The sequence below is a fragment of the Rhinolophus hipposideros genome, assembly GCF_964194185.1.
Source record: "Rhinolophus hipposideros genome assembly, chromosome: 16".
Lineage (NCBI taxonomy): Eukaryota > Metazoa > Chordata > Mammalia > Chiroptera > Rhinolophidae > Rhinolophus > Rhinolophus hipposideros.
Genome location: NC_138062.1, coordinates 42,283,718 through 42,307,568, shown reverse-complemented (window position 1 = coordinate 42,307,568; position 23,851 = coordinate 42,283,718). Strand labels below are relative to the sequence as shown.

The 23,851-nt window shown below is 36.0% G+C and overlaps 1 protein-coding gene across 7 annotated transcripts in view; it reads left to right on the top strand.

Moving 5' to 3' along the window:
- ADAM28 (ADAM metallopeptidase domain 28) overlaps nt 1-23,541 on the top strand; it is a 54,109-nt gene extending 30,568 nt beyond the window's left edge. The window contains exons 13-24 of one of the 7 annotated variants that reach the window (XM_081076446.1): nt 201-290; nt 2,528-2,723; nt 8,842-8,944; nt 11,035-11,194; nt 11,897-11,977; nt 12,281-12,359; nt 14,335-14,404; nt 15,838-15,916; nt 16,700-16,765; nt 17,243-17,308; nt 18,212-18,274; nt 19,401-23,541. In XM_081076446.1, coding sequence (XP_080932572.1) covers nt 201-290; nt 2,528-2,723; nt 8,842-8,944; nt 11,035-11,194; nt 11,897-11,977; nt 12,281-12,359; nt 14,335-14,404; nt 15,838-15,916; nt 16,700-16,765; nt 17,243-17,308; nt 18,212-18,274; nt 19,401-19,421 — 1,074 coding nt within the window. In that variant the 3' untranslated portion in view covers nt 19,422-23,541. Of the gene's footprint in view, nt 1-200; nt 291-2,527; nt 2,724-8,841; nt 8,945-11,034; nt 11,195-11,896; nt 11,978-12,280; nt 12,364-12,965; nt 14,271-14,334; nt 14,444-15,837; nt 15,917-16,699; nt 16,766-17,242; nt 17,309-18,211; nt 18,275-19,400 lie in introns of those variants that run through there. The other 6 variants (XM_081076445.1, XR_013995101.1, XM_081076447.1 and 3 more) reach the window with 6 other exon arrangements.
- Nucleotides 23,542-23,851: the final 310 nt, after the last annotated feature.

The following is a 23,851-nucleotide window of genomic DNA, read 5'->3' as shown; positions in this document are numbered from 1 at the left end:
CAGATAAATAACAAACCGTCAATTGCTCCCAAATCTCAGTTTTCCTAATGTTAAGCTTTGTTTTATCTTTCATTTTCCTGAAAGTTACTTTCAGACTACACCAAAGGAAGGTCTGTGTGATGAATAAACTATATTCTGAATTGTGCCAAAATGAGACCAAAAGTAATTCAGCACTTACATTTGTTTCTGGTATTTCTTAGGAATGTACCAACATTTGCTGTGATGCTAAAACATGCAAAATCAAAGCAGGCTTTCAATGTGCATTAGGAGAATGCTGTGAAAAGTGCCAGGTAAGACTGTTTTATTCTATCTTCATAGCTATGATTACCCTTTATTCTTTCTGTGTTGAAATCTCAGGGGTTATGTGAAATGAAACAAGTAAAGTAATATTTTTCTGTCTGTACAATAATGCGACCTACCATCTGTCAAGTTCTCACTGAGTACATAACAAATATGGGCTGTTTGATCCTCCAACACCCCATTTGACGTAGATATTATATCATTTAGCTTTTGAGGAAACAGAGGCTCAGAACAGAAAATATAAAGACAATTAAGTCACTAAGTGTCAATCTCTAAATACTACCGGTTCCAAAGCCAATACTGTCACTTCAACCTCCTGCTTCTTGAGATGCCACAATCTTCTTGTACCAAATCTCATAATTGGGCACATATTTCTTTAATGATGGGTTTGGTAGAAAAGCTTTTATTTTGAATAATATGGGTGCTCCCTTATCTTCAACCTTTGAGGTCACTTCAGGGTGAAATTTGTAGAAAGAAGACATAAAATGAGGAAGCTATGTTATTTCTCGGTGGGGCTTTTTGACTTTCCCTTCAAGTTAGAGTTCAGTATTTTACATTCCACTGTTGCATTGAATTCTATATCATGATTATTTGTCTATGTGTCTGTCTCCTTTGTTAATTGAATCTTAAGGGCAGGCAGGGGAATGCCATGCTCACCTAGCGCAGAATTTCATGTATTTTAAATGCTCAATAACTATTTGTAGAAGGAGTATATAGATGACATACTGGGTTATAGATAGTGTTTAGGATAGATTTTTTTTTTTTAATTTTAGGAAGAAAGAAATAAAGGATGCCAAAAGGAAGAAAATTTGAGAACTTAAGTAGTATTCAAAAAGTGTTTACTAAGTGCTATTTGTTAGAGATTGTGGAAGATTTAAAAAAAAAAGTTTTCTTTGGCCTTGAAAAACTTGCTACTTCCTTACAGAAATGATATACCTACCTGAAACAGATGGAAATATGTCTGATATTTTAGGTCGATATTTTAATGGTATTTGTTCTTCGTGTAGTACTTGGTACTTACAGTTTCACTTAATTTTCATAATGACCTTGTAAAGTAAATATGAGATGGGGAAAAGGATTTTCAGAGACTAAATCCATTTTCTAAGTTTACGCACTTAGCCACTGGCAGAGCTGAGATTCAACCCTACATCCTCCAAACCCAAGTTCAGGCCTCTTTCCCCACCACCTGTGGAACAAAGAAGCAGCAGTGTGCATGAAAGAAGTCAAGAGGCATCTTCATGGAAAATGAGGCTTTCAATTAGTCTGGAAAATAATGAATAGATTTTAGAAAAGTGGACAGAAAGAGGAAAAAAAAATTCCACATTTGGAGGCTGAGAGAAAAAATAGAAAGAGAACCAAAGATAATAAGCATGGATTGTGTGACAGCTGATAAGAAAGCTAGTCTGGCTGGAGCAGCGTGGGTTGAATTTGGAGGGTCTTATATGCTCCAATTAAAATTTGGATTTTATTCTGTCACCATCATAAAGATATTGAAAGTTTTTTGATGCTATGAGAAACTGCCTGCTCACTTCAACTAGTGAAAGATATGCTTCCAATGGCCACACAGGCCTCTTCAGATTTGAGTAAATGGCAGAATTTGTTTTACTAAAGTTTCTCTGAGGAAATAAGAGCACGATTTGTAGAAGTAGATGACAATGGAACTCATAAATCAAATGAATATTTGGTTATTTCTCCCTTATGATAAATCATTCCACAGGAAGAAATTAGTTGAAATATCTCAACATACAATAAAACGAATTAAGGATTAGGAAATGTGATGCCTGGGAAAGTCTGAGACCGTGTTGATCTGGTGCTTATAAACTTATCTTCCTTCATAATGTAAGATCCATGTTACCAATAAATCCTGAATTTGCAGATTAAAATCTCCTTGGAAATCTCGACAAAGTTGTGTTCAACAAAGAGAGAAATAACTGCCTTCCTCACATCTAGGATGTTGCTTGGTTTTCTTCTGTATTTTTCTCATTGCTATTTCCTTAGTGTTTGTTCTACAAATTCAGAAATATTGATTGCTTAATGACTTAGGGCATTGGCCAAAGTCAATAAAAGTGATATAATAGGAGACAGTGCAAATGTAAACTAGAATAAAATGATGCCTCAAAACACCTTGCCGATAAAGGGCCAAAGGGAAAATCTTATTTGTATTCATTTGAGATATTAGGGTAAATTGGGTGGAAAAAGTCTTCTCTCCTTTATTATTTTCCTACAGCTTAAAAAGCCTGGTACGGTGTGCAGACCAGCAAAAGACGAGTGTGACCTGCCGGAAATGTGTGATGGTGAATCTGGTATTTGCCCTAAGGACCGATTCCAAGTCAATGGCTTCCCTTGCCAGAATGGAAAGGGCTACTGCTTGGTGGGTCTGTGCCCCACTCTGCAGGAGCAGTGCACCGAGTTGTGGGGACCAGGTAAGAGGACAAACCCCAGAGCTGGCATTCCTGCCTCTCTCTATGCATATACAGAAAAAAAGAAAATCGTATTATTCCAGGTGACAGAGCTTAATCATGGCTAAAGAAGGATTCTGTCCCATTCTTCTTTCTTAGAAATTGTGCAACTGCTCAAAATCCTGGATAAGAGCATTTTAGGACTTAAGGTCAATTTTGGGGTTGCTAGATTGAGCAAATAAAAAAAAAGAATGGCCCAGTAAATTTTAATTTTAGATTAACAACTTTATTTTAGTATTAGTATGTCTCATGCAATATTTGAGGCAAACTCATATTTTTAAAAGAATTCTTTGTTTATCTGAGATTCAAATTTAACTGGGTGTTTGGTATTTTATCTGGCAACCCTAACCAAGATCTTTCTCTGATAAGGAAGTGCGATGTGTGTGTGTGTGTGTAGATGTGTAGAGGTTATAGGAGTGGGCAGAGAGTAAGGAAAGGGGAAGGGTAAAAAAAAGGATAACTCTGGGAATACAGAGGAGCAATGAGGAAAAGTGAAAGCTCTTTAATGTTCATTTTGTCCGTAATGCCAGAATTCTACAGGCCATATTCTCTAATTAGACCATAAAAATTTTTAAAATAAAAGCATAATTTAGAAATCTCCAGAAACTCTAAATCAAAATTTAAATTGTTCTAACTAACTTGATTAGAAAGGCAATTTTAAAAATATCAATTCTTTGGACTTCCTGGATAGGATCTGATATATAAATATATATATATGTATTTAATTTTCATAGCTTTTTCGGCTACACTTCTAGATTCCTACTTAAATGGCTGAAGTAATGTTGTTTTAAATAGGGAAAATACATATTCCTAAAAGTATTTGAAGAGGGTTATCACATGCCAGAAACTTTTCACAATTTATGAAAATATGCAAAAGAGAAGATCAAGGAAAGCAACAGAAATTATTGATTCACAACACACCCAGAATGAAAGAAACCTTGGAAATAAATGGACAAGAACCTAGAAAAATTCCTCAGTAAAACGCTGTGTGTCAGTCAAGGCTGGGCTGAGACACAATTTAAGGAGCAAAGCTTGATACCACGAATGTATTGACAAATGCAATATAGAACGGAAAACATGTGAAAACAAGTTAATCTCCTACACTTGTTCAATTGGCACAGCTCTGTTACAGTTAATGCTTAGTGTTGGTGAGAATGTGACAAAACATTTAGTTTCTTATACGCTGGTATAAATGTGACTTAAGCAATCTTTTCAGAGAGAATTTGGAAAAATGCACATACGTGTATAACCTAAAATAAGGGCACTCCTTTTGCTCAGAATTGTACCCAAGAATATTTATTTACAAATATTTTCACCCAGCACTTTTAAAAAATAATAGTGGAAAATTGGGAAACACCTCCAAGTCTAAGAGTAAGGATTAGTCAAATAAATTATAGTGTAGCTATCCAATGATTTCTTACAACTATACTATAGAATATTTAATGCCTCAGAAAAGGGCACGTATATTGTTAATTGGTAAAAAGTAATTTATGAAGCTGTGTGATACCAGGTATATGAATGATGCTTTTCTGCTATGTTAGCTGTAGTAATTCTGAAGTTTGGGATTAGGAATATGCTTTTTCCAAATTATTTATGCCTAATTACTCAGTATTTCAGGGTGGATATTTTATTATAATAAGAAACTAATAAATATTACTTACTTGTAGATACAAATAATCAAGAAAAGATGATAACAAACTCATTTTATCATCCTGAACATTGAAATACATAATTTATTTCAAGTGGTTTGAGTTTACAAATTATTGTAACATGTTTAATAATTTTCTTGAAACCAGTGTAATACCTTCATAGATTTTTAATTAACCTAGTTAGTTGTTTTTTGAAAGACTAGATTCAAATTTTCCCCATGTTATTCATTGATATTTAAAAGCAGCATCCCCCATAGAATAGGAGCATAGGTCTTAGCTTCAGAACTGAGTGTTAAGTCTGGTTTTTCATCTTTCTCTGTGACTTATTCAATATGATTTTTCATTTCCTTATTGATAAAATGGAATGATAATAAGAATGGCTAGTATTTCTCAGTCACGTCCTACTGTTCTAAGAGGCTCACATATATTAATCATTTAATTCTCACAACAACTTTATGAAGTAGGTGCTATTATATATCTTCATTTTACTGCAGAGCAAACTGAGAGGTTAAGGCACTTGCCCAAGGTCACACAGCTGCTTAACCTTACTTAACGCCCTAGCTCTTAACCACCGTGTTCTGTTTACCTGATGGGGATCTGAAGAAGATCCAAAGAGAAATTAAATATGTGATGCTTATCACTGTGCTGGCACAGAGCAGAAGTTTGATTAAGCATAGTATGTAGCTGTCACAGTAGCACAGAGCAGCAGGATAACATTCCAATATCTGCCATGGGCTGTTAATATAATACCCTGTTTCCCCGAAAATAAGACCTAGATGGACAATCAGCTCTAATGCATCTTTTGGAGCAAAAATCAATATAAGACCTGGTCTTATTTTACTATAATATATGACCCAGTCTTATATAATATAATTACTATAATATAATATAAAATAATATAATAATATAATATAATACCGGTCTTATATTAATTTTTGCTCTAAAAGTTGTATTAGAGCTGATTGTCTGGCTAGGTCTTATTTTCAGGGAAACACAGTAACTGTGGCTCTCCTGGCCAAATCTTTATATTTATATAGATTTCTCTTTTCAGCAAATTGTCCAGCTGTTTCCAAATACTTAGATAGCCATTATTCAAAAATAGAATATTTAAAAGATTGCTTTCAATTCCAGCCAGTAATCTTGAAATCAAATTTTGCAATCTACATTTCTGAGAATGGTCAATGGTCAATGACCATTGGTCAATTACATCCTGTGCCACACAATGACATTTTGGTCCACAATGTAATGCACATATGACGGTGGTTCCACAAGATTAGAATGGAGCTGAAAAATTCCGATTACACAGTGCCATTGTGACATCATAGCACAATGCATTTCTCACGATTCTATAGAGATGTCGGTGTAAACAAACTTACTGCGCTATCACTGGTATACAAACATAGCACGTGTAAGGGCTGACAATTACGTTTGCAAACTCATCCTAGAAAAAGAGCTACACACCTCACTGCTGAATGTCACTACAGTCACTTTCAAATTACTCCCCTTGGGAAGCTAGGCACCGATGCTAGGCCTAGTCCACCCTTCAAAGCAATTTTGGAACTCTTTTTCTGGAATGGCCATCAGAGCTGTCGTGGTATTACCCTTGATGTCCTGAATGTCATCAAAATGTCTTCCTTTCAATATTTCCTTTATCTTCAGGTAAAGAAAGAAGTCATTGGGGGCCAGATCAGGTGAATAGGGAGGGTTTTAATACAGATATTTGCTTACTGGCTAAAAACTCCCTCACAGACAGTGCTGTGTGAGCTGGTGCATTGTCGTGATGCAAGAGCCACGAATTGTTGGCGAAAAGTTCAGGTTGTCTAACTTTTTCATGTAGCCTTTACACTACTTACAAATAGCAAACTTAGTTAACTGTTTATCCAGTTGGTACAAATTCATAATGAATAATCCCTCTGATATTAGAAAAGATTACCAATATCATGGCAACAAGTTTGCAAACCTTATTGTCAGACCTCATACAATTATGTACAGTACGTAATACTTGATAATAATAATAAATGACTATATTACTACTTTATGCATTTACTATACTATTTATTATTATTTTTAGTGTATTCTTTCTACTTATAAAAAAATAGCTTTACTGTAAAACAATATGTCAGGTTATGCCTCATATGCCAGCAGCCTCATATATCTCATGTTTATCACGTCTCTTAATTGCATTGTTTTCTCTTGTGCTTGATTTCATCTCATGCTTTCTTCATCATGGCCCCTAAGGTACTAAATCCACTGCTAATTGTGACAGTAAGAGGCCACATCAAATGACTGACCTGGAAATAAATTAAAAGTGCTTAAGGGCTATGCAAATGGAAAATCAGTGATGGTTATTGCTCGCCAGTCAGGCACGCCCCATACCACTGTAGATACAATCTTGAAGAATAAATACAAAGTGACAGAAGCTGCTAAAAGATCAGCTTATTGAAGTCAGAGAGACTAACAAAAATTTGAGAAGGGCCCGTATCAGACATCGAGAAACTTCTAATGCCCTGGATTGAAGACCAGACACAGAAGTGTGTCCCTCTCAGCACCATGACGATCACGGCCAAAGCAAGAAGTTTGTTTGCAATAATGTTGAAATAAAAGTTGGGCCTACCTATGAGGTTGAATTTACTGCTAGCTCTGGATGATTTAAGTGATTCAAGAATTGTTCGTTATTCATTACATAATATGAAAGTGACTGGGGAGTCTGCAAGTGCTGATGTGAAGGCAGCTGAAGACTTTTGGGAAACTCTAGATAAGCTGACAGTGGAGGAAAATTGCTCGCCAAAGCAAGTATTCAATATGGATGAAACCTCCCTATTCTAGAAACTGATGCTTGAAAAGAATCTCATCCGTAAGGAGACCAAGTCAATGCCAGGTTTCACGACTTTTAAGGACAGGGTAACAGTCTTGCTTGGGGGTGTTGTTTCAGGGTTCCACAAATGGAAACCCTTTGTGATCTGGCACAGTGAGAATCCAGGGCCCTCAAGTGTGTCAATACATACACGTATCAAGTGTCCTACAGGAGCAACAAGAAGTCCTGGATGACCCAGCTCCTCCTCCAAGATGCCCTCCTGAATTGCTGTGCCCTTGAAATGGAGAAGTGCTGTTTGCAGCATAACACCCCTTTCCAGGCTTTGCTTATTGTTGGTAATGCTCCTGGACAGCCTCCTTTTATGGGTCATCTGCATCCCTAGATCACAGTGGTGTTTCTCCCTCCAAACACCACCTCTTTGATCCGACCAATGGGTCAAGGAGTTGTAGCAGCTTTTAAGACCTCCTACCTGAGGGGGAACTTCGCCCAGGCCTTTGCTGCAACTGAGGAAAATACTGAGAAGACACTGATGCAATTCTGGAAGGATTCCATCTGTGATTGCATCTAGAACCTTGCTTGGACTTGGGGTAATGTCACCAAGGAGTGTATGGATGGCATCTGGAAGAAGACACTCAAGAGGTTCATCCACAGCTTCAAAGGATTTGCCAAGGATGAGGGGCTGCAGTAATCACCGCGGCTGTGGCTGAGACGGCAGCCAGCTGGAACCTGGGTGTGGGTGAAGAGGTTCCTGAAGTACTAGACTAATGAGGAGTAGTTAGAACTAGAACAGGAACACACAATTGAAGAAGAGGCAAGAGAAAAGGAAACCGCAAGAGAAGAAAAAGAAGAATACCCTAGAAAATTCACAGTAAAGGGTTTAGCAGACACTTTTGTAGACCTCTACAAGCTCCCTAAAAAGTTTGAAAACATGGAACTCAACACTGAAAGGCTGGGGAATGTTCATGGGGTGTTATCTGCTTACAAGCAAATTCATGTTGAGAAAAAGAAACCAAGCAAACCACTGGATATATTTCTGAAAAGAGTGACACCTCCTCAAGGAGAGCCTCAGGCAGGTCCTTCGGGAGGAATTCCAGGAGAAGGCAGTGTTACCATCGGAGGCAACCACTCCATGCGTGTTTTTGGCCCTGAACACCTTCCAGTGAGACAAGACGTGGAGGTGGGAGACAGTGATGATGACCCTGATTCTGTGTAGGCCTAGGCCAGTGTGTGTGTTTGTATCTTAGTTTTTAACAAAAAAATTAAAAAGCAAATTAAAAACTCAATTAAAAAAGCATGTAGAATAAGGATATAAAGAAAGAAAACACTTCTGTACTACTGTGCAGTGTAACCCGGGAGGAATAGGCTATCCTATGTAGTCTAGGTGTGTAGTAGGCTAGACCATTTATGTTTGTGTGAGTGCACTCTGTGATGTTCACACAATGAAGAATTCACCTAATGACCCATTTCTCAGAATGTATCCCTGTCGTTAAGCAACACATGACTGTTTGTTAAAATAGTGTTTCTCATGCTGGTTTTATATTTTATTAATCCTTTGTAGCATTGAGCTCTCTGTCTTCTTTCTTTGCAAATGTGTCTCTGCTGATCATGCCTCATCCAGGAACTGAGGTTGCAGATAAGTCATGTTACAGCAGGAATGAAGGTGGGTCAAAGTATGGGTACTGTCGCAAAGTGAACGACACACGCATTCCCTGTAAAGCAAAGTAAGTGGCCTTATTGTTTGAACCTTCCTGCCCCACAGACTAGGGACATTATTCACTTCCAGCCACACGCTCTGATTTATTCCATTTAAAGAGAAAGTGAATTTGGACATCATTCATTTGATAAATATTCACTGAGTGACTATGTGCCATATTTTAAGCTAGGCACTGAGTTAAGACAAGAAAGAATTGATTCCTTTTTTCAAGTCCCTTGTAGTGGGTGTTCCAGATGACACCAAGTACAGTCACTGTCAAATAGAATGAATGTTTGAGGTAGAACATGCAGGTTGAATGGGCCTGTTTGGAAATGTATCCATTGATTTTCCAGGATATTTTGGGTGCTTTTCCATATGGGAAATATATTTATCTGTTCAGAGAAATATTTCTCTGTTTAGAGAAATATTTATCTGTTCAGAGAAATAACTAATACTATGCTTATACAGTTTTATTTAAACTTGCCATGATATTACATAAAGAAAAAGTCCAGTAAGAGAAATAATTGACAATTCACCTGAAGAATTTGTTTTAGTTTGTGTATTGATATTCTTGAAAAATCATAGAATATTATATGCAATGAACTTGAGATTTTTCTTTAAGTTTTGTTTCAATTTTGCAATTTTAAGATGATGTTTAAAATTCAAATTATAATAGATTAAATTCCCAGTACCTGGTCCAAATTTTACACATACAACATAATGTACAACAAGAGGTTGAACAAAGTTTTTCTACTAAACACTAACTTTTCCAGATGATAGATATTACCAAACAAACTGTATTTTGGATATAGGGTCATCTCTTGGGGAGTTTGAGCCTAAAGGATGGACAGTCATATCATGTGGTCTCTCCTTTATAGGAAATCAGGGCAGAATCAAAAGGGGAAACATATGTAAAAGGAAATATATGGGGGAGAAATGGGCACTGTGTAGTATGAGAGCTAGTGAATGGGGAAAGAGAGTAGGATAGTTTCATCTTTTCTCTATAGCATGTACACACATTATTGTCCCATTATTGTACACACGTTTATATGAGGACTGCATAATTTCCACAGCTAGAAGCAGCAACATTTCACTCTTCCCACGGGATTCCTTTCTAGTCACTTCTTAAGAGTCACGGTGTATAGTAGAGTAAGCTTGGAATTCCCTGTGCCCTAGAATCTTCCTTATAGCTCTTCACCTAAAACATTCATTGTCTCAGGTTTGGAGACAATGCATGTCTTCCTCTACTGTTCAATTGTATTTTCTAACAATCACCAAAGATATCAGGAGGATCCGATTCTATCTATTTTCAGTACACTTTTTCACAGCCCTCCTCTGAATTATCTAAAATTGCCTGTAATTTCAATTGACATAGTCTTTATTCACCTTGGTGGTAAAAGAATGGTTTTATTGAGTGCTGAGCAGTTTCATCTGTATTTTCAGGTAGACAGTGCTTTCTGTAACCCCACATAATGCCTTGGAGTATTCCAGGCTCAATTTTATATTGACACAACCATAGCTGAGAGAATTATTCTGCACGATTCATGAAAATAAATAAGGAATGTTAGCTGAAACAGGATAGAATCTGATTTCCTAGGTGCCCTCCATGATGGCAGAAAGCTATCGTCCTTATATCTTCTAGCTTCATCAAATATATGACCTCCATTCCCAATTGTTTGTCTCAGTCTCTGTTGGCTTCTCCAGCTCCAGCCATCACTTTCCAATAAGCAAAAAAGGAAGAAACGAACAAACAAAAAATGAGAAGTACATGCTCCCTCATGTACGGCCACCCTCAAGAATTTGCATTTAAGATTCTGCTTCCTTCTCAGTAGCCAGAACTTAGGCAATTGGCCAAAAGTAGCTGCATGAGAATCTGAAAAATGACTGTGTGTTGTCTTTTTTTTTATAGCAACAATGTGCCTTACTAATTTAATATTCAATGGTTCTATTACTGAAGAATAAGGGGGAAAATTGATTTGAAGGACAAGGAGAAGTCTCTACTATAAGGAGAAAGACCATTAATTAAATATTGATAGTTAAGGAGCTGGGTTATATTTATGTAAAACTGCAACTTGGGTCCTGGTATTTCAACTGCAATGAATTTTGGCTTTACTTCAGGGATGCCATGTGTGGCAAATTGTTCTGTCAAGGTGGGTCGGATAATTTGCCCTGGAAAGGACGTATAATAACGTTCTTGACATGTAAAACATTTGATCCTGCTAACAACAGTCAAGAAACAGGCCTGGTAGCCAACGGAACGAAGTGTGGAAACAATAAGGTAAGTTGAAACGGTGTTTTTTTATTCAAAATGTTTAGTATTGTTTTTCGTTTTTGTTTTATTTCTCAATGCCTCCTTGTGTTTCATAGGAACAGTTTTCAAAGTAATACTGTGTCATTGATTGATGACTGCCTGCATTTATTCCTTCAATATTGTTTAATAAGTACCTATTTATTATGTGTTTAACACTAAGTTGTTAAACTTAGGTAAGTTTTATTGCCCTCAAATTGATAGGTTATTAATGAATGGTAGTTACTCTGATAATAATAAAGATAATAATAACAATGATATTTATGTTTACACAAATCATATTTTTTAAATAGTGCAAATGATGTGATATTGACATGTTTTCCATAATAGTTTTGTTTGAATGGGTACCTTGTATCATGTGCAATGCTCAGCTCAGTCATAAATATCAGTCTTAAGCGTTGGACTGAAGAGTTGGGTTAAGGGAGTGACCCCTGAGGAATGAAGTGAAGTAAGGAACTCTTTAAAGAGGGCTTTCTAAATATTTTATTATAAAAATTGTCTAGATCCTACCTTCTAATATTCAAAAGAATGCTGATTTCCATAATAAAAAGGTAAATTTGAGAACAGCATAGTGATTAATAATATAAGACTAAATTCCAAAAAGTTAACAATTTGTAGAGCTGACGCCAATGGACATTAGTGTAAACTTCATGTTTTTCACATCACTTTCAGGTTTGCATTAATGCAGAATGTGTGGATATCGAGAGAGCCTACAGATCAACTAATTGTTCATCTAAGTGCAAAGGACATGCTGTAAGTTTTGACAGTGTTTCACCAAGCTGGCTGAAGCTTATGTAATTTTAGGTCAGTTTTGATGATGTGAAGTTTTAGCATGAAATGATTAAAATTATTAACTTTGCCTAACCTCTCAGTCGTTTCAATAAAAGAGTTTGTCTAAGAACCTGGTACGTACTGAAATTCCTATTATTGATTCATATGTTATGTAGATAGCTAAAAGCCACTAGACAAGGGTTATTCCTTTTTCAGAATGGACTTAATTGGGTGGGTGGTCAGTCTGTTGTGGAAATTGACAGGATAATTCCTGCCCTCCCCCAGGTGTGTGACCATGAGCTCCAGTGTCAGTGTAAAGAAGGCTGGGCTCCTCCCAACTGTGATGACTCCTCAATGGTCTTTCGTAGGTAACATTGCACATCTAACCTGAGAAAATTCCCCTTCTTTCCTAAGCTTTTCTTTCACGTAATTTACCTCTTTTCTCTCCTCTTAGAATTCCTGTTCTATAGCTACTGAATCCATAATATTCATCTTCAAAACTCTTTAACAACTTTTAATCATATTTTCTGTGTCCTTATATTTTTACTCCACGTAACGAAAATATTTCCTCAAATTTTATGTTTGTAATCTTATTTTAATCCCCTAAATTTTCTTGCTTTATAATTGTTCCATTTTCGTAGCAGTATTGACTTAATGGGAAGATATAACATCCCCATAAACCTCTCTAAGGATATGACGGATTATTTTTGTAGGTTTAATTCTGTTCTCTGAATTATCTCTATTTCTTTTGAGTTTGACTGTTCTGTTTTTTCACTCCGTCTCTTGTATGTCATTGTGCCGTTTCTCCTCAGAGTATGTGATCTTTTGTTGAATATGAGATTAGATTAATTTGAATTAGCTCACATGGGTTCTCTTTGCATGTTTGTGTGCTTGTTGTACCTACTGAATCCTTTCCTGATAGGAGATCTGGCTTTGAGCTCTATCCACAGATCGGTATATGTCTTTACAGGACATCATGGTGGGAAGCAGCCAGAGTGGGGATCCTCACCTCTAGTCGCCATGATGGAGAGTACTTTGCCACGAGAAGAGAGGTCTTCATATCATTAACTTCCTGAGGGAGCTGCTTTTCCTCTACATTCACTGTCTCTTTGATTCCCCCTTCTTTCTCTGATATAGTATGGGTATCTCCGATTAGCCTCTGTGCTGTTTCTCAAGCTCCTGCATCCCCCATTGTTTCTAGAGAGTTCTCAGGGCTTTGTCCTGAGCCATGAGCCACTCTTGTTTTATATACACAAGGGGTGGAGATGGGCCTGAATGAATCATCTGTCCCAAGATCAGATTCTCTGTTGACTTCCCAAAAAAGAATAATATCTACTACTGAAGTTTGGGGTAATTTTTTTTTTTTTAATTGTTGATTCTTTATTAGACTTCCCAAGAAAGAATAGCATTTACTTCTAATGTTTGGAGCTATAATTTACTCTGTTTCCATTCACCTAAGTCCCTTTACTTCCTATATTCCTGCAATTCTTTTAATTTTTATAGAGGGTGGAGAATTAGATATTTGAACTGCTGTTATTTTCTTACCTAGAATTCAACTTCTGATGTCCCTGTCTGTGTGTTCACACTTGTGAACTTTTCTTGCATTTATACAAAAATTAATCTTGTTATATCTCTGTAATTAGAGAGTGGAGCTGTTTGAATTGCTCTTCAAATGTATCTCTCCTGGTCTCTGTGGTTTCTGACTATTATACGAGAAATGAATATTTGAAATAACAAAAAATTGAGATTACATTTATTACTTAAGTTAGTAGGTAAAAGAGAAAACACCATATAGACCCAGGAAATTGGTTCCAACCATTCCCCAACTTACAGGGTCACATAATTTCTTTTCTGTCCATAGTAATTGGCAATATAGAGCAAACATCAGTAGAACACTCAGTTATGTCTCTATCAATTCTCTTACTGACATCTCAGCTCCTTGGAGTATGATTTCAAAGCTTCAGTTACTTTTTTCCTGTTTTATTCCACGGACGGATTTTGAAAATGTTTTACTACTCTTCTGCCAGCCTCCTTACTTCATGTTCTACCTAATGTCAACCATTCATTTTCCAATGATTACAAATATCATCCCTTCTAAAAGTTCTTAGTAGCATTTGCTTTAGATTTCCCCCTTTATTTCCTCTATCTAAATAATATTACAATAATCATGATTAAAATGCATTTTCATTTTACAGGCTCTGAGAAGTTTTCCAGGGGATGCATGTTATCTGGGGAAAAGATAGTTGGAATTTGTGCTCAATAAAGAAATAAGCACAAGTGTTGATGTGTGTCTGTGAATTTCCCATATCCTCACTAGGCCTGGGTTCTCTTTGTTGCAGACTTCTCCATTGTGGTTGGGGTGCTGTTCCCTGTGGCGGTCATATTTGTGGTGTTTGCTGTAGTAATCAGGTACCAGAGCACCAGAGGGAAACAGAAGAAAGTCCAGAGGTTTTTGGTGTTTTTTTTTTCCTTCAATTTATTGGGGTGACAATGGTTAGTAAAATGACTTAGGTTTCAGGGGTACAATTCTATAATACATCATCTACATAGCACATTGTGTGCTCACCCCCCAGAGTCAGTTTTCCTGACCCCCTTACCCTCTACTACCCCACTTCTCCGTTATCCCCCAGTAACCACTAAATTGCTGTCTGTGTCTATGAGTTTTTGGGTTTTTTTGTTGTTTATTTGTCTTGTTCCTTTTTTGCTTTCAGTTTTATATCCTACATATAAGTGAATTGCTTTAAAACTTTTGACTTCTAATTTACTTTAAATTCAAACATGTGACCTAGATTCTCAAATTTAATTTTAGTTTTCTTCAAATACTCAGAAATAAGTACAGATATGTTTTTTCTTGGACGAGAGGCTGAATATCTCTTTTGCTGGGAAATCCTTCACAGCAAGACATGTCTTTTTCTTCTGTTAATCACTGTATTTGTAATTAACAATAAGATCAATAGATCCCATTATTAAAGATGTTACACTGTAAGTATATAGTATCTAACATTTATCGATCACTATCTCTATGACAAGCACTATGCTAAGTGCTTTTACATACATTATCTCATTTAATCTTCACAAGAACCTCAGCAGGCCGTAACTATTGTTTGTATTTTATAGATGAAAAGATGTTATGTATTAATTTTACAACAATCCCTCAAAGTCAGGCACTTCACATTTTTCCTGATGTGGAGACAGAAGCTCAGAGAGGTTAATAAACATGTTCAAAGTCACACAAAGCAAGTTATGGGGTCTTGCTTGTACCTAGATAGATCAGTCTTTCAAACATGGTCTTGACACTGTGGTATCTTTCTTACATTTTTTAAAAGATTGACTTATTCATCCATAATAGGCTATTCATAAATATTGAATGAATAAAATAAATCATTAATTAAATAAAATAATTTAGATAAAAGTTGGATTCATCACCATCGTTATTAAGAATAGGGGCTTTGTGAGAGAATCAAAAAGAAAATTAGCGGTCGTGCTTTCATTATTTTTCTGACACTTTTGTTAGTTTCAGCTGTACAAAACAACATGGTGATTATACATTTATATTCCTCACAAAGTGATCACCCCAATAAGTCTAGTACCCACCTGACATGGTACGTAGTTATTACAACATTATTGACTATATTCCCTGTACTCTACTTTATATCCCTGTGGTGGTGATTATGAATTACAGGACATGAAATCCCGAAGAATGTCCTATCGCACAGACGGAAACACAGTCAATAGTGAAGGATGATACAGTGGGCAAACGAATCTTGCAAACTCCTTTTGAGTTTCCCCCTCCTGATGAAGGAGCTGCTAAGTCAATTTGTATGCTATACTTTCACCTACAGGCCACTGTCTACCATGAGCACCAGACCACGCAGACAGAAGAGGAAAACTGAGACGGTGAAGGCTGTTCAATGCCAAGAGGTGAACCATAGTTTGTACTGTTCTTGCCATGGACCCCAGTGTGTGATTCTCTCTGTCTCTTGTCCTGATCTCCTATTTGTCATTTCTACTCACGAGAGGTTTACAAATCCATCGCACTAGTGAGTATGTAGCAAGGATTGTGGTGGGCTCTATAATTACGTGTTCAGAAAGAAAGTTCTTCTTTGTCTTTTGTTGAGTGTAGAAAAGTCTCTCTAAAATGCAGAGGCTGCTTTGCTGTGGTTCAAAGAACGCAAAAATAAAGAGAACAAGGAGGGTAGATGTCAGATCTCTCTCTCTCCCTCTCCCTCTTCCTCTTCCTGTCTCTCTCCCTCTCTCTCTCTAGGTTGATTCTTTATTCCTTTTGGAAATATCCCAGTAAAGACAATTATATATATATATATATACACAATATTATAAATATTAATATAACATTAATATAATATTATAAATATTTGTATTATAAATATAATATAAATATATGTATATATTTATAATTATATATTATATATATATTTGTATAACAATATATGTAATATGTGTGATATGTCCTGGCTATATCCTGAAAGTTTAGAAATTTTGGGAGAAGTGGGTTGATGAGAATAACATTGGTAATAACGTGTTTGATGGAAACTTACCAGTCTGATAACAGTGACCACAGCAGAATACGGCAGCCATCTTAGTGCCATCTTAGTCTTGATCTCCCATGTCTTGAGAGGTCTGCCTATTTAGAAGCTGAATTTAGGAAACAGATAATTTCATTTAAAAATATTTTCTTCTTTTTAGGTAAGTCAGATGAAGCTTCGTGTCCCTGATCTTCCAGCAGAGGGCAGTGAGCCTCCAGCTTCTTTTGTGAGTTAGCAACTTCTCTTAAATACAGTATCACTTCTAATCTAACCTTAAGGAAAAGCTAGGGAAAGACATAATCCCTAGTGCCCAGTTATTTCTTGGGCAATCAGTGAATAGCAATATAAAATATAGATTCTTCTGCAAAACTTTTGGAAAATACAAAATGTGAGAATGTGGGTCTCTCTAGCATACTCCTAAATTTATCCCCTAAACCAGAATTACCAGGTCTATAAAGCTGTAACTTATTACCAGAGTGCTGATCTACTTCATAGAATGCCATTTTCATCATAGGTTTATTGGCATTGAACTTATGTCTGAATTGTATGTGTATACCTAAATAAAAGCAAGTGAACTCACAGCCTTAAACTACTCTTCTGAGTAAGGTCCTCTGTTCTCCATTTCTGAAAATGATTTAAGCCTTTCCATTAAGCACATCTGTTTTCTTTGAACAGATTTTTTTTTTTTTTTTTTTACCTCTAGCTCATTAAAAAGCCAGATTTTCCACCACCACCAATTCCTACATCTGTATCATCTTCCTCTTTCCTTGTAAGTATCAGATGGTCCCTGGTGATTTTAAATGTCTCTTGTGCCCAATGTGAATAGTGTCTCTAAATTTATGGGTTCATTAATGAGATCTGTGCTCCTTGGGCGATCCTAGCACATAGCACATAGGTACATCTGAGAAAGCAAGGCCTACTTACTATCTATAAATTATTATTATTATTATACTATAAATTATTAAATTATTATCTATTAATTTATTGCTATTCAAATAGTTCTAGTGTTAAATAATTGTTAAGAAATGATAGGTAGTTCTGCTGTAGAAGACAAACTATATCCTTCAAAGGACAGTTTGTTTCTAGATGCTGATTTTGGAGGATATAAAATTTTATTATACATTATATTTTACTTCCTTATTTATTATAGATAGAATAAGGTCTATATTAGTCACAGTTTTCTTTAGGAGGTAAGACATAAACAAACCTGGAATAAATTCAGGCACTCATGAAGTAAATGGTAGAATTCATACACTCAAGTAGTTACTGAGCATATTTCCTCATACTTGGTACTCTGCTTTGGGTAAATGAAAAGACTAAAATTTAAGGGTTTTTTCCCCAAGAATGTTTACAATTGTAGTGGGAAAACAAGTCATACACATGATGAAGCACTTGATTCTTCATGATTTGTGCCCTGCAAAACAGGTGATACTAATCACCTGTTAAGAAGGTGAATATGATACAGGGAAAATGAATGGGGTTGGAGTGATTAAAGTAGGAGGAAGAGCCATTGACTAAGTAGTTGGAATTTGAACTGGCTCCTGAGATTTGGGTAGAATTTAAATGAGTGATGAGGAGGTGAGGAATTATTTAAATAAGGAAATAAGAATAGCTAAGATGAGAAATAGATAGCATTTCTAATGACTTACCATTATTTTTGTCCCTAATATAGCATAAAGACACAAAAGTACCTCACACTACTGTTTTCAAGGATAATCCTACGCCTACACCTAAGGTGAGAGATCCAAAGCCAAATTATTATAATTTTGTAGCATTCTAGTGTCAAGGAGAGAAGTTCTACGAGGTCAGACAATTAAATTTGTGAACTCATCTTAGAGAAAGTGCTACATACCTCATTGCTGAATATCACTACGGGTCACCTTCGAAGTACTCCCCTTGGGAAGCTGTGCACCAACACCAGGCCTGGTCCACCCTTCAAAGCAATTTTGGAACTCTTTTTCTGGAATGGCTATTAGAGCTGTCATTGTATTACCCTTGGTGTCCTGAATGTCATCAAAATGTCTTTCTTTCAATATTTCCTTTATGATCAGGTAAAGAAAGAAGTCATTGGGGGCCAGATCAGGTGAATAGGGAGGGTGTTCCAATACAGTTATTTGTTTCCTGACTAAAAACTCCATCACAGACAGTGCCGTGTGAGGTGGTGCATTGTCGTGATGAAAGAGCCGTGAATTGTTGGCGAAAAGTTCAGGTTGTCTAGGTTTTACATGCAGCCTTTTCAGCACTTCCAAATAATAAAGTTGGTTAACTGTTTGTCTAGTTGGTACAAACTCATAATGAATAACCCCTCTGATATCAAAAAGGTTAGCAACATCATTGCAACAAGTTCCCAAACTTAATTGTCAGACCTCGTATGTTTTTCTAGGAGATGTTCACTAAGAACAGCATCTTCTGTATGATTGTAGGATGAGTGCTAACATACAAGTATGTCTTCCTTCTGAGTTTGGCCAATGGCCTAGAGGAAGAAAATGGAAGGGTCTTAGCTAGAAAGTGATGGTTATCCCAAGTCTTCATTTTCTCAGAAATATTCCTCAGGGATTGTGAAATGGAGGAAGATGCCCGTAAGACAATCACACAGTGTTTTATAACTCTTCCCCTGATCTCCCACCGGCTCCATATTATGTTAATTAGCTAGGTAGATGTTTGGATCCCAGTGTGATGTTTTTCTCATCTTCTTTCCCTATATTCTCATGTTTCTACTCTTTCACTGCAATGTATCAAATAATCTATAAGATAGGAGCTGTAACTGCAGAGAATTGATTTTAATTTCTTAATATTTCAAAGTTATGAGATATGTAAATTTTTAGGAAAACCTGATCACTTAAGAGTTTGATCTTTTTCAGGGTTGCAATCCAAATGTCTGAAGCAACAGCTAAGCAAGGATTGGTGGGTAAATGATCAACTTGGAAGATAGGACAATGTGGATGGAAGAGAAATATATGGGCTTTCTCAGTACTATTTGCTCTTGATACCCAAGGAGGTTAACATTTCTTTATTCACGTTATATTTTGAAGAGATTAAACAAATAACAAATATTTTCAAGAGAGACATACTCTTGAGAATCTTTTATGAATTTAAAATTTCTATTCTCCATACTTGGGAAGGAAGATGACTCTAAAGATACACCTATGATGAAGCTGAAATCTCTAATTAGGTAACTTTTCTAGACACTCCTCCGCTTTTTTTTTTTCTTTTTTTTTTTACTGGCATGTTGACTAATATCTGTTCAAATATTTTGAACACCTTGATTATCTCATTTGGAGGGAATTAATTCACCCTCTAATAGGAACAAAAAATAATAACAAGGAATCACAGGAAACTCAGATGGAAGAAAATTATACATTTATCATTAGAAGACTAATAACTTGATTATTTTAACTATTAACCTATCAAATTCTGCTACAATCTTTATTAACTGTGTCATTTAAGGTTTACTACAATGGAATAAAATTTTATTAATTGAAAATATTTTTCATAGAAATTTGTGTAATTCAGTTACTGGCCAGGTTAAAGTGAACTTTACTTTTTATGCAAAGAATGTTTTAGTTACATTAAAAAAAAAATCAGAGGCTGTAAACTGGTGACCTACAGGACATGCCTGGACTGCAGATTTATTATAGTATTTTATTAGACCTGAATTGTTTTGGCCACAAAGTATTTTTAAATGTTTTGAATTTGTTGCCAATACTTAAAAGTTGGGACATCTTGCATAAACATCTAGATTTCCAGCTTTCTAAAAGTAATCCAATGGTTTGTCAACACTGGAATCACGTTGTTTAGGTGACTGGTGGTGGAGCAAACATTGGTCACCTACCAAATAACCCTCTCCTTCCCCGCTTTCAGAACCCCAATTTACTCAATTGATAATCCTAACTCCATCTCATGGGTAAATCTCTATCGCTCTAAATCATCATAACTATCTCATGTCCCTGACCAGTGGTTGACTTAAAGGTGAGTGTACACCCCCTCCCCTTTTTATGCCAGTGAGACCAGAAAGGAGATATGTTGGGGAATTTCTAGGAAAGATATCTTTGTCCCTTCTTCTGGTTGTTGGCATCTGGATATCCTATCTGGTGTTGTTGCGATTATGAGGGCAAATCTGATAATAAGAATAAGGTAGAGCAGAAATATGAAAAGAATGAAACCTGGTCATTTTAAAAAAAATACTTTTTCCCATTACAGTTGGCATTCAATATTATTTTATATTAGTTTCATGTGTGTAACATAGTGGTTAGACATTTATGTATTTTATTCAGTGATCCCCCTGACTAGTCTAGTACCCAGCTGGCACTTTACACAGTTATTACAATATTATTGCCTATGTTTTCTATGCTGTACTTTACATCCCCATGACTATTTTGTAACTACCAACTTGTACTTCTTAATTCCTTCACCTTTTTCACTCAACCCAAACCCCCTTCCAACCTGGCAACCATCAGTTTGTTCTCAGTTTGTTTATCAGTCTGTTTTGTTTGTTTGCTTATTTTGTTTTTTAAATTCCACACATAAGTGAGATTGTATGTATATGTCTTCCTCAGTGTGACTTATTTCCCTTAGTGTAGCACACTCTAGATCCTTTCATGTTGGCGAAAATTGTAAGATTTCATTCTCTTTATGTCCAAGTAATATTCCTTTGTACATATGTGCCATGTCTTCTTTATCCAATTGTCTATTGATGGGAATTTAGGTTGTTTCCATATCTTGGCTATTGTGAATAGTGTGGCAGTAAACATAGGGGTGCATATATTTTTCCAAATTAGTGTTTTGGATTTCTTTGGATAAATACTCAGGAGTACAATTGCTGGGTCTACAATAAGGTAGTTCTATTTTTCAATTTTTTGAGGAACCTTCAAACTACAGTGGCTGCACCAATTTGCATTCCCACCAATAGTGTATGAGGGTTCCCTTTTCTCCACATCCTCACCAACAGTTGTTTGTTGATTTATTGATGATAGCCATTTTGACAGACATGGGGTGATACCTCATTGTGATTTTGGTTTGTGTTTTTCTGATGATTAGTGGCACTGAGCATCTTTTCATATGTCTATTGGCCAATTGAATGTCCTCTTTGGAGAAATGTCTATTCAGGTACTCTGCCCATTTTTTAAATTGGATTGTTTGTTTGTTTTGGTGTGGAGTTGTATGAGTTCTTTATAAATTTTGAATATTAACCCCTTACCAGGTGTATCATTGTTGAATATCTTCTCCTACTCAGTAGGCTGTACTTTTGTTTTGTTGGTTTCCTTTGCTGTGCACAAATTTTTTAGTTTGATATAGTCCCATGTGTTTATTTTTTCTTTTGTTTCCCTTGCCTGAGATGACATATTAGAAAAAAAAGAATGTCACTAAGAGCAATATCAGAGAGTTTACTGTCCATGTTTTCTTCTAGGAGTGTTAAGGTTTCAGGTCCTACATCTAAGTCTTTAATCCATTTTGAGTTTATTCCTGTATATGCTGTAAAAAAGTGGTCCAGTTTCATTTTTGTGCACGTATCTGTCCAGTGTTCCCAGCACCATTTATTGAATAGACTGTCTTTACCTTTTGCATATTCTTGCCTCCTTTGTCATAGATTAAGTGACCATATCGGCATGGGTTTATTTCTGGGCCATTGATATATGTGTTTGTTTTTATGCCAGGACCATGTGGTTTTCATTACTATGGCCTTGTAGTATAGTTTCATAGCAGGTAGTATGATACCTCCAATTTTGTTCTTTCTTAAGATTGATATGGCTGTTTGGGGTTTTTTTATGGTTCCATATAAATTTTAGGATTATTTGTTTTAGTTCTGTGAAAAATGCTATTGGTCTTTTCATAGGGATTGCAATGAATCTATAGATTGCTTTGGGTAGTATGGGCATTTCAATGATATTAATTCTTCCTATCCATGAGCACAGCATATGCTTCTAATTATTTGTATCTGCTTCAATTTCTTTCTTCAGTATCTTATAGTTTTCTGAGTACAAAAACCTGTCTTTAAATGGGTAGATTAATAACTGCTGGAGTCACCCCACACTTTGTTGGGACTTCCTCTTATACGATCAATAAAATTTCTTATTGTTTAAGCCATTTCAAGTTATATTTTTCTCTTATTTGTAACAGACATCATCCCCACTCATAAAGTAGCTGCTTCCATTGTTAGGGCACATGCTTTCCACTCTATCATTACTGCTATATATATATTTATACTTGGCCTACTTTAGCCATTTGCAGCATGGACCTGGCCCTACAGGCCTTCCATTCCATGAGGGATTTTGCTCACAGAAGTTCATTTGCCCTTGTGGTGTGAATTTCTAGGCAAGCTCATGTTGGCCTCAAAAGTGAAATTCAATGCCCAGCAATCCCAGACTCCACCTATCAAATCATTCTCACTATGGCAGCCTTTCTTTCTAAGTGGGAGTTTACTCAAGAACACATTAAAAATATAGCTTTATGTGCATTGTGAGGTTTCAGAGGACCTCTGCCCTAACCCAGAAATAAATCCCTATTTGCAGTAAGGCCATAAGTTTACTTGTGATAACCCTGTGAATCTTTGCTGTTTTTTATTTGTTTGTTTGTTTATTCTGTTTTAATATCTGTCCCTGTCTTGTTATTTTTAAAATTGATGAAATGGAAATCATGAACCTGTGAATCTTCCATCAGCCATCTATATTACCCGAACTACAAATTAAAACATGTGCTCTCAAGAAGTGGAATCTGAACATTCCTGTAGATTCTGAAATGATGGCACTATGTCCTTGAAATAGAGGCATTATAGGTCTCTTACGGAGATAGACAGGAAAACCATTCTCTTATCCTAAGACTTTGAACCAAAGGCCTATAACATTTCCTGTTGGGCTGAACTTTAGAGCAATTTAGACAGCTTAAAGCAAAGACTGTGATTTCATAGTCCTGTTTCCAAACTAGATCTGCAACTTACTATCTTAACCACCTCAGGTATGCCACGAAACATATTTTTATAATTAGTTATTTTTACCTTCTCTACTGAAAAACAAAAAACAAAAACACAAAACCATTAAATTGTGGGCTTTTCCACGTACTCTATGACTGGTATACCATAGTGTTTCTCAAAACACTTCTTAGAACCTCACCTAGTTACTGCTTTGTATAAGTTTTGGGAATGCTTTTAACATTGTATGAAATCATGAAGCATACATGAAAAAGAAAGCAAGTTTTAGTTGCAGTCAGAAGTTATAGATAGAGTGGAGCTATTATTATTTAAATTGGTAATAATAATACCTATGTAGTAAAGAATTGAGGGTGGCCTCTGAATAACACCCAGCAAGGAACTGAGCCC